The following is a 10,409-nucleotide window of genomic DNA, read 5'->3' on the forward strand; positions in this document are numbered from 1 at the left end:
GTCCGGGTCTTGACTGTGGTAAGACCTAGTAAACTGTCCGGATCTTAGGTCTGCTAAAACCTAGTAAACTGTCCGGGTCTTAATTCTGGATGATGATGATGATGATGATGATGATGATGATGATGATGATATGATAGACTTTTCCTGCGTTGACCCGTGATTATGTAGCGTGTTCGTGGTATATGAATCAATACGTACGGAATTATTCTAGTTCCCCTTCAACGATGCCATCCAAAATCCCTCCCCTGTGGTGTTGTTTGCCGTGTGGTATTTTCGGGAAACGCGATCGAAATAAAGCGACCCATTATCGGAGTAACCTGCACAGGATTAAGGACAAGGCATGGCGTCTTCGGATAATAAACATCCACAGAAAAAGCGAAATTTTGTCCGGACATTATCGTAGTCTTATCATTTCGACGTTCGCGGTCCTAATCCGGGAGTTTTTATATGGTAATACTGCTAAAAGACGCATTCGTCGGTTCACCTTGTTTGGATCTACTCAGATGCTACTCAAACCACAGCCTCCAAGGCAACGAGGACTACTGCTGCTACTCAAACCATGGCCGCGGAAACGGCGAGGACTACTGCTACTCAAACCACGGCTCTGGAAGCAGCGAGGACTACTGCTGCTACTCAAACCACAACCCCAGAAACAGCTAAGGGCTCGTCAATAGAAGGTGCGAACACAGGTAATGTACTGCCAGTTTGAGTCCCCATAATTGAGTCATTGGAAGATTACACAACGGACGCAATAGATGATGATGACGATGAAGATGATGATCGAGATGACACTATGTCTGCGGGAGAGTGCGATCAAGAACCGGAGGGAATGCAGCAGGAGGAAGACGAGCAAGAAGACGAAGTGGTTAGCATGCGACGGTCTGCAACAGAGTCTGAACAAGAGTCTGAGCAAGATTCTGATCCAGAATCGGAGATGGGAGGATGTGATATGAACGCTGTGGAAGGCTTCGAACTGGGGGACACGGAAGAGAAATCCAGAGACGGGAGGCTAATTTCTCCCCGTAGAGCTGTGGGGTACCCTGGTAGTGATCGGGCGCTAGTTCCAGGTATGGACTGGTACGCAAATCTCATGGAACTAGCGGTATTCTATGTGCGAAGAGATGGACTTGAAACTATCTCCTTGGCTCTGCGTGAAATATCAGAGGCTCTTCCTGATATGTTTCCGACCTCTGGGGCTAATAAAACACCGGTGAATGACAGAGTAAGCCACTGCGTTGCTAGTGTTGGCGAATCCGAGACAATTTCACCATTCTACGACTCTCTCACCCCTGGAGATAAGGAGTTTCTTCGCGGACTGTCGTCGGTGACAGATAATGAAAGAGAGAGGCTTTTGTTTGAGAGGTTTGTAAAAATGCACTCCAGCCGTCGCAGGGGACGGCTTGGAGCCCGCCGTGGTATTCGTGAAGGTAGAAAAACTCCTCCGGTCGAATATGAGCTCTGGGAGTATCGCTTCATGTTGCATTATGTCGAGTACCGAGTACTGCGTCAGGAGGCATGTCATTTGCCAGTTTATAAATTGAGAGTCAAAGGGGAGGAGTTCTGGTCAGATTTCCCGCGATTGGTCAGTTTGCTCTGTGCCCAGTCAGGGGGTCGATACATTGATCCTAAGAGATCAGCATCAGCGTATTGCAATAGATACCGTAGCCGAATGCACAATGAATTTTGCTCATGTGCAAATATTGATCCAGCAGTATTTGTTGGAGGTCATTCTCGTGGTCGCAACCGGGCAGGGGATACATGCGGGCATAGGGGAAGCCGAAGTAGTGGTAGCAGCAGCAGTAGCAGCAGTAGCAGCAGCAGTAGCAGCGGCAGTAGCAGCAGTAGCAGCAGCAGTAGCAGCGGCAGTAGCAGCTGTGGCGGCGGACCGCCGCCGGCGGTGGCGATGGCGATGGTAATAGCGAAGGTTGATGCGGCTTCTCCGACTCAGGAGTTTCGTCCCAACCTTGCTCCACTTCCGGTTTCATTCAAATTCGATTCTTGAGATGGAGTTCTGCGTTTTCAGTCTCTCCCAAGGTGGATCTACAGTAACCATGCATGCGCGATTCATGTAACTGGACAGTTTAAGAGATATATGCGATGCTTCGCGTTGACCATACCAGCTGTAGACGAGGTACATGAAAAGTGAGAAAATAAAATTGAATTCTCGTAAATTGTTTGTCGAACTACCAATGCGTACGGACGTAAACTATTTGCCAAAAAGCAGTTTCGTGCTCGAAAAACAGTTCTCATTCGCATAATCTCATTGCTAAAAACGGTTCCGTGTTTGTGAAGCAGGTGTTAGTTGCATAAACTAATCAGTTCAAAACAGTTTATATTTGAAAAACAGTTCTTACATGCACAAATTTGTTGTTAAGGAACTGTTTTGAGCTCATGAAACAGTTTTCGACTCGAGTATCGGGCTTCACTCAAGCCATAGATCTCGATTCTCAGACCCAACTCTACCCTAAAATAGTGACAAATATGGCAGTACCACTTATCTGACATGAGTAAAAGAAATGGTATAATGAATTGAACAATGGGACACTTCCTGTCATTGGTTCGACTAGAACGTTAGAATGAATCTCCGAGTGATTCTAGCAAGACTAATTCTTGCTATCTTACGTCATATCAACATGTATGCACAAATCGTGCGCACTTGAGTCTCCTCATTGTGCTACAAGCGGGCAACAACAACATTGAATCACATTGCTCGCATCATCCTCCCGCTCCTTGAATGGAGGATTCAAGAATTTGAATGACAGCGCACATTTCTCCCGAAGGATGAAGTTGATCCATCAATCTGCTTGAGAAATCGCCAATCGTCAGCTAACTTCCGGGCATGTGCCGATCAGGGGTCGGCAGCGTGAATAACCTCGGGAATCGCAGCTTCTTCCCTGAAGCATGCGAGTCTTCCACAATATCTTCTTCTCCACCTTGTCAGTGTCATGAATAGTATTAGACTTCACCTGAGGCAAAGGTGAGCGTAAACTGGTAGGCAACGGCAAACATTGTTACCGAGCGATCCGTGGTGGAGTGACCATTCAAAGAGTGAATAAGTAGTCCGAATGATAATAATGAGAGATCCAAAATAACACGAGCACATCCTTGCACTCGTCAGGGTTTACCAACCTCACGTTACTAGTTGCCTTTTGGAGGGGTTCTCAGATAAAAAGAGAAGGCTGAATCTTATCATGACAAGTTACTGACGACCAGTAGTTACGGCTCTACTACTATGTTCTAAAGGTAGTTTGGGAGGAGGCAACGCCGAATGGGGAATCATACTGAGATTGGAGTTACTAGTCTTAAACTTATCATAACTCCATCAACGCGGTCATTGTCATAACTCAATTCTCATCATCATTCACATTAATACAATTCACACTTGATATTTCTCAATGGAGCCCTCAGCTGCTAGTGAGCTGAATAGTCTCACGCCGAATAATATGTGGTATAAAATTTTTTATTAATTCCTCAACATATCAATCCATGAGAGTTTCAAAACCCGTTTCACGTCGAGTGGCGTAATACTCGGTGAAAAACGCGATACTCGCACTATGCAGTTGTCGTGATTTTCCACTAGTGTTTTTCATATCACGTGCGTGCGTGCAGAACTATTCTGGCTTAACTACGAAGCGTGGGAGGCTATCAGATAGGTCAAACTCAGATCAAGACTTCGAAGAATACCTCCAAAAACGTGCGCAGAAGCTAACGGGATGCCCTTATGTTGCTTTGAAGGCGTCATCGTGAAGATCGTTCTATTAGAGTGGCGTTTATATGAGTGCGTCTGCATATGTCCACTCAAGCGTGAATTCTCGTCGTCATCATATCATCGCTCATGTCACTACGTGTGTGGATGGTCCGCCGCTCAAGTTGCTCCGCGACGAGGAGAAGTGTTGGGAGCCGTTCTGGGCCTCCATGTCAATGTTCTCAATGTCACGAGAAGATACACTCATCCCACTCGATTAACACAACCAGTCGATAATATCAATTAATACTAATGGATAGATAATAATCAACCCACCAAGCCTTGGGTTGCAACGATAGTACTTCACGTAAGGATGGTCCAACCAGTAAGGACCACAAACCAATAAAAACTCTTAATCTCATCTATACTTCACATACAAGCTCTAGCTTACTTAGCTTGAATGTCTACGATCACACAGAGCAAACACTACCGCGCACGCCCTAAAATCAAGTGCTCAGTTTGCTCACAACAGAAGTGTCTATTGTTGGAGAGGAACGGAGGGCTCGGATGCCTCACGATTACTGATGGGACGCAATGTGCCCTTCTGGAATGGCGTGCGATGAGCTCGACGAATGCGCAGGGCACCAAGGTGCAATATGTTAACATTTATGAGATTTGTCTATCGTTCACATTCTAGGTGTTCACATTCTATATGATGAACTGGTTTTGATCTCGCAAACATGATTGCCGTATTTCGATCGTCGTACTACACGAATTATCTACACGTCTCTTTTGCTTGCGTTAAGTTACCACTGGTAACTTACCACAGTATATGACATGACACGTTAAAACTAGGCCTCCTCGGAGAAGGGGCGGATCTCGCGTTATTCGCGCGAGCGCATGGGAAAAGAGTCGGCCGTGGTGGTAATGAGTTTGAGTAAGATGGAGAAGAATTATAGAGCGGCTGCACATGCTGGTATTCTCAAGGTAGGTGGGGGAATATACCCTACCTGCGGATTGAACTCGGATTCTCCATCTTAGGAGCGTGCCGTCTTACCCATTAGGCCAGCAGAGAGTATATGTTGTTGGTATTTCCGTATAGTTCCAGTGCTCCGTGCATTATCTCATATCTATCCTAATACTAGATTGTATCTACTACTCCTACCTCAAGACGTGAGAAATTAGTTTCCACGATTCATGCAAGTTGCATAAAGGCGAGCGAGATATGAATCACAACATGAGTAAGATATGAATAAATCACAACATTCTATTGCTGCCCTTGTCAAGGGTTTTCACGTGGTATCCATTTAGTCCAACTGTCCAACTGTCCAGGTGTCCAACTGATCTCAGGAGTAAGACATTAATAAGAAATTTTCGTGCAGTATTGCAGGAAGACATTAATGCAACATTAGTGCAACATGAACGCGACATGGGCATTATTTGTGACGCGGGGTCCTACTAGTCGTTAATAGCTTAAGTTTTTGCTCTTATCAATCGCTAGGGATTTCCAATAGTTCGTGTCGGGTTGTGGAATGTCTGTAGTGGTTCTTATTGCTTGTTATTACATCCTTTAAGTTAGTTGTCGTTAGTGATTGACCGATGTCTTCAAGCGAAGAACCCAAATGTCGCATCCGTGGTATGTCCGCTGCTAGTGAGGATGCCGCTGTCGCCGCTGCTGCTGCTGCCGTTGCCGATGAAGCGTTCCCTGAGGTGTCATTGTCGCATCCCTCTTCCCTTCCCGGACCGTCTGTGGAAGAAACCCAGCCCCCGCCTCCTCCTGTAGCCTCTTCTCAGCCTTCCCATATTGGTATTTTTCGTGTTCGGTTTCTTTGGTAGCGGGCTTCGTACTCTTGTTGTCCTTGCTTTTGTAGGTACTGCTGCTGGCCCTGACCTCGGTGTAGATCCTTTGTTTGATTCGCCTCAAATGATGGCGGAGGTGAGGGGCACGGAGAAAGCTTTGGCGGCCTCGGCCGCTCCTGTGAGCGGCGAAGCCGAGGGCCCAGCACCGGCTAACTTGCCCGCTGGGTTGTCGTTCAATCTCGAGGCTACCGTAAACATCCTCATCTCGAAGATCGATCGCTTGCTAGGTTAGCCAAATTTCCTCGGATTCGGGTTAGTTGCATTTTATTTTTTCAGCAATTGCCCTTGCCGGCCAGGCGGCAAGAAATTCGGCTTCATCTTCTCATCCCGATGCCGTTATCCCTCCGACTGACGAAGATTTGGTGACCATCCCTTTCGCGGGACCTCCTTCCTCCTCCGCCGCCACGTCCGTCGTCGCTATTACTGCTGCCGCCGACCCTTTGTTAGTCGTCCCTCCCTCCCCCACTTTCTCTTCCAGTCTCTCGGAGACTCTCTCCCCTTCGGCTCGGTCTCGTCATCCCCACCGCCGCCCTACCGCTTCCCCTAGAACCCCCTTCACACCCACCGAGCTGTCACTGATGTTAAAACTCGCTTTCGCGGCTCGGGTAAGGAACCTGAGAGCTTACCGTTGCTCGGATTCTGAGACAGCGAAGACGATCGTCACTCAGTTTGGGTCGCGGTTTTGGGCGGCGATACGGGACTGCCCCTTGGGGGAGTCTCTGTCGGGGAGGAGTGTTCCTACGCTTCGCAATAAGTTCAATGCTGACCTTCGGGAGTTGGTTGAGGGCTTTCCTATTAGTTTCTCGGATGGTGTGGCTCAGTATCTCCCCGAACCTGTGCTCCCGCCGTGGTTTTGGGATTCGGCCGTTTCAGGTGTAGCTCAGAGTCCCATATCCGGGGAACCTACCGGTAGTGTCGCTGCTGCTGGTGGTGATGGTGGTGTGCCTGTTAACACGACGAGGGCGTGGAGGGCGACAAGGAGGAGGCCAGCATCGAGGGTTTCTGGCCGGCCTACAACTACTACTACTACTACTACTACTAGTAGTCGCAATGTTTCTGCCTCGGGTTCTTCTTCAGCCACCGCTGCTGGTAACGTGGACGACAGGTCTGCTTCGTCTTCCAACTCTGATGATGGCAAAAGCATCTCTTTTCCCCAGTAATTTACACATGTCTGAGTTCCGTGTAGTGTTTCTGTTTTCGGAATGTCAGGCCCGTTCCCGTGAAGCGCAAACGAGTACTGTCAGAGTCCCCCGTTCCTCCTCTTTCCGCCGCTACTAAGAAGCAGAGACGTGTAAGTTCCTGGGATGTGTATTTGTTTTTATTAGGAGTGACGAAATGTAACCGTTCCCGTGCTGCGGGATCAACTACTGCCTTCCTTCTTACGACTTCGTTTACATACATATTTGTTTTTCAGACTACAGCCACTATTACCACCACTACTACACGTGGTGTTACTTCTGCGTCCTCATCTTTTACATCCTTGACGGGATCCAGCAAGCTCCGAACGTCCGACTTGCCCACGTTCTCGATTCCTGGGCCACCCAGACTTCTCAATAGCAGTTACACCTACTGGACTACCTCTGAAATAAACCGTTTAGTGGCCGGGGTCAAGAAATACGGGTTTAATTGGACTCACGTGTCCCGGAGATGTTTTTCTACCAATATCCACCACCGTCCTTCCCGTAGCGGTCAGCAATGCCGCGACAAATTTAGGGCCTTGTATGCTAGCGGTGAGTATTCTCTGTTACTTACTTATTCATCCCTTATTCTTTTCCAGGTAAGATTGACGTTGAAGGGTTTCGTGATCCCGGCGACTCAGCTGATACGACCATTAAGAAGGCGCCTCGTAGCCCTTCTCCTCCGCCCCCGCCGCCAATTCCTTCTTCCTCCTCTTCTTCCACTAAGCTCGAGCCTACACAACGCGAGTGATGAGGCCTACAATTACTCATTTATGTATTGCTCGCCGAGCAATGCTCGGGTTTCGAGCCTCGGCATTGTTCTTGGACTCTATGTCGGCCACCGACTACTACCATTACTAGTAAGACTGTGATTCGTCTAACTGAGGGATACAATGGGATGAGATTGCGCTTTCCTGTTTTAGGTAATGTTGTGAACTTTTGCGTCGTATCTTCCCCATTCATCAGTTGTTTCAGTCGGTCTCTTCTTCACTACTCCCTTTTCGTTGTACTGCTGGTAACAAGTCAAAATTTGCTGAGTACGGTTGTTTCCTGCTCACCGTATTCTTATTGCTGCTTGAGTGATTGTTGGTAGCCTTCCTTGGTGCGGTGTGTGTGAGCGAGGCGTGTAAGTGTCGTGAATAGTTTCGATTGTGTGCATTCGGGATGTTACTTGCACTTAGTTCGAGTGTTATTTAATGGCATCAGTAATTGTTAGTGTCTCGTTAGTGTCTTAATAATGTCGTTATTGTGTCTTGTTAGTGTAATTTCTGGGTAGTACTTGTTTAATGTCTGCTTCAGATGAGTATTTTTATCGACCAGGGAGAAGGGTTTCAAGTACACGGCCTCCGGCTTCGGGCAAGCCACTTGTGCAGTTTGGGTTTACTCCACCAAGTCATCGTAAGGGACCATCCATTGCAGGGTGTCTCGTTTTCCAACTCAGAGTAAAACAACTCGATTGTTTGTCGTTGTTATTACTTTAAAACTCGTGTCATTGTTGTTGTTGTTGATGATGATGATCTAAATTGAATGGCGTTTGAGCGAGTTGTGAATGGTTCAGCTATGTTGAGGTTATCACTTCCTCGATCGACTCTCTGTCAGCGCGCTGATTGACCAATCGAGAAGACCAACGAAATCCGTATTATTATGAAATTAACCGTATTTCGATGAGAATGTCTGCGATTGGGACTCCACTATAGGAAAGCAGCCTCTTTTAATCCTTACACGTACTATAATATTCATTTCACCTATTATTATCATCGTCATAATAATAATGGTGTACAGTTATGATGTTGTTGCTCATCTTACTAAGGAATCAAACGGTTATTATCCTCTGAAGAATATACATATAGTTGCTCTATCGTAGTGAACTAGTAGGTGGTGATGAATTGATGGTTGCAGGTATTGTAAAGAGTGTGAAAATACTCAAAAGTGTTGTGAGCAGCTGTGACTGTTGTTAAGAAGCGATAAATGTTCGAAAAACGTCCGTGCTGGGAATCGAACCCCCATATCTTATCATATGTCAACGTTGTTGGCAAGCAATGAGCGCCGCCGCTGCTGCATTAATGTTTTCAAAGACACTGGCTGTGTGGAGCGGCATTCAATTTCGCGCCGGATAATACAGTGAGGATTGTTAAAGAAGACTCACAATATAGGGAAGGAATACAGGTATCTTGGGGTATCTTGAGGTTGAGCGTGCGAGATACAAGATAGGTCCAGATGAGTTACATGTGAATCTAATTGAGTAATGTGTTCCCGGCCATGTGGAAAACTCAAATTGAGTCGTCCCCCGGGAAAATCATAAATTCCTGGATGACTCCCTGTAGGATAGTTCAAAATACCTTAGTTGTCCTTTTTCACTACGCATCGCTTCGCCTCATTCCCCCCAAATTGTCTCAACAATCCAATAAGGTAGACCAGTGATCGTCGTCGTTTAAATTCTCATGCACAGCAATACGGAAGCTTCTACCTCTGTGGGCTCGGCCGAGGTTTTCTTTTCGGAGATTCTGTTGGGAGTGGACGCGGTATGGTCAGCTGAGTTCTTTGCTGCCTCTACTGCTACTCTACAGGTACATCGGTTAGGTTTCACTCATCGTACGCCCTAGAGTGTCGTCATCATCATCATCACAGTGATCATCACTTGAAGCTGTTGGACTTGTGCCGAGATAGACCTGCCAGGGCGAAAATGTAAAGTACTTGTGTATATGAGCCTTGAGATGGTACGAGATAATAGGCGCGACGACGACGACCGCTGAGTTCACTCAATCTCAGCTTCGTACTTGTGTGATTTATTGTCGGCACTCGACGGCGTCATACTTGTTGAGACTACGCAGTATGCGCGGGTCTTCCGGTGGCTGCTGACCCCTGATGGGTGTAGGATCGGCGGCTATAACCTCTATGGGAAGCAGGTGGTCATTGGTGGTGAAATGAGTCAAGTTGACGTAAGACAACTGTAATTATTATTATCATGCCACCATCTACAGACACAAGAAGAAGAAGAAGAAGAAGTTATCAGAAGAAGTTATAATTGGATTATACAGGTTACGAAGGATACTTTTTTTGGCACAAGTGGGAGGAGATGGATTCTCGTAACCGAAAAATCGAAAAAGATGAATACCACATTATCATTCTCGGACGTCACTGAGACCAATCACGCCCTACAGTACCAACCACCACCGTGGGGATCGACAAAGTGCCACCGTCACGCCCTACGAGTTGTTAGAGCTCTCGACAGTTGGTAGAGTTACTCGGTGGTCCTGACTCTGCCAATCAGTCTTCTTGGTCCTAGAAGTCCAGTATGAGGTACTTCAGGTACCCTTCAACTGTGCGTCGCGCAATGTCCATGCTCCTCCTCATGTTGACGGATGAAGACCAGGACCTCATCATAGACTCTGAGGCTGGCAGAGTTTGTCGACTCATACAACAGTCTTATCAATCGAGTATGTCGGTTCAACTGACCGATTCTCTTGATGCTTTGTTAATCGATGACCCACTACGTAACACAATATTTCAGGGAGCCTGGTACGATCCAGAGTTGCTTCCTCTCGGAAACGACAGACTTACATCGAGAACCTTACGATACCATAATAACGACATAGTCACCTCATCATAGTTGTTGGAATTTGTGCTTTCCCGACTGCAGAACTCGATGCCATGATGGTCTCAATGAAGTAGAAAAACTCTGACTC

The 10,409-nt window shown here is 47.0% G+C and overlaps 3 protein-coding genes across 3 annotated transcripts in view; 2 read left to right on the forward strand and 1 right to left on the reverse strand.

The window, feature by feature from the left end:
* Positions 1 to 734: 734 nt before the first annotated feature.
* Pmar_PMAR027395 (conserved hypothetical protein) lies at positions 735 to 1,222 on the forward strand (the record flags this gene model as incomplete). Its single annotated transcript, XM_002780736.1, has 1 exon — positions 735 to 1,222. A coding segment is annotated over one exon (488 nt), but the record flags the coding sequence as incomplete, so codon positions are not given.
* A 4,062-nt stretch (positions 1,223 to 5,284) lies between these two features.
* Pmar_PMAR027396 (hypothetical protein) lies at positions 5,285 to 6,876 on the forward strand (the record flags this gene model as incomplete). Its single annotated transcript, XM_002780737.1, has 7 exons — positions 5,285 to 5,492; positions 5,557 to 5,772; positions 5,822 to 6,355; positions 6,419 to 6,481; positions 6,623 to 6,701; positions 6,755 to 6,836; positions 6,871 to 6,876. 7 exons carry the CDS (start codon positions 5,285 to 5,287, stop codon positions 6,874 to 6,876), a joined length of 1,188 nt encoding a protein of 395 aa, XP_002780783.1.
* A 3,337-nt stretch (positions 6,877 to 10,213) lies between these two features.
* Pmar_PMAR027397 (hypothetical protein) overlaps positions 10,214 to 10,409 on the reverse strand; it is a gene marked incomplete at both ends in the record, with an annotated part of 5,877 nt that continues 5,681 nt past the window's right edge. Inside the window, one exon of the mRNA XM_002780738.1 lies at positions 10,214 to 10,293. Within this exon, the coding sequence (XP_002780784.1) occupies positions 10,214 to 10,293 (80 nt within the window). The remainder of the gene's footprint in view (positions 10,294 to 10,409) is intronic.

Source organism: Perkinsus marinus (genome assembly GCF_000006405.1).
Source record: "Perkinsus marinus ATCC 50983 genomic scaffold scf_1104296944144, whole genome shotgun sequence".
NCBI classification, from domain to species: domain Eukaryota; phylum Perkinsozoa; order Perkinsida; family Perkinsidae; genus Perkinsus; species Perkinsus marinus.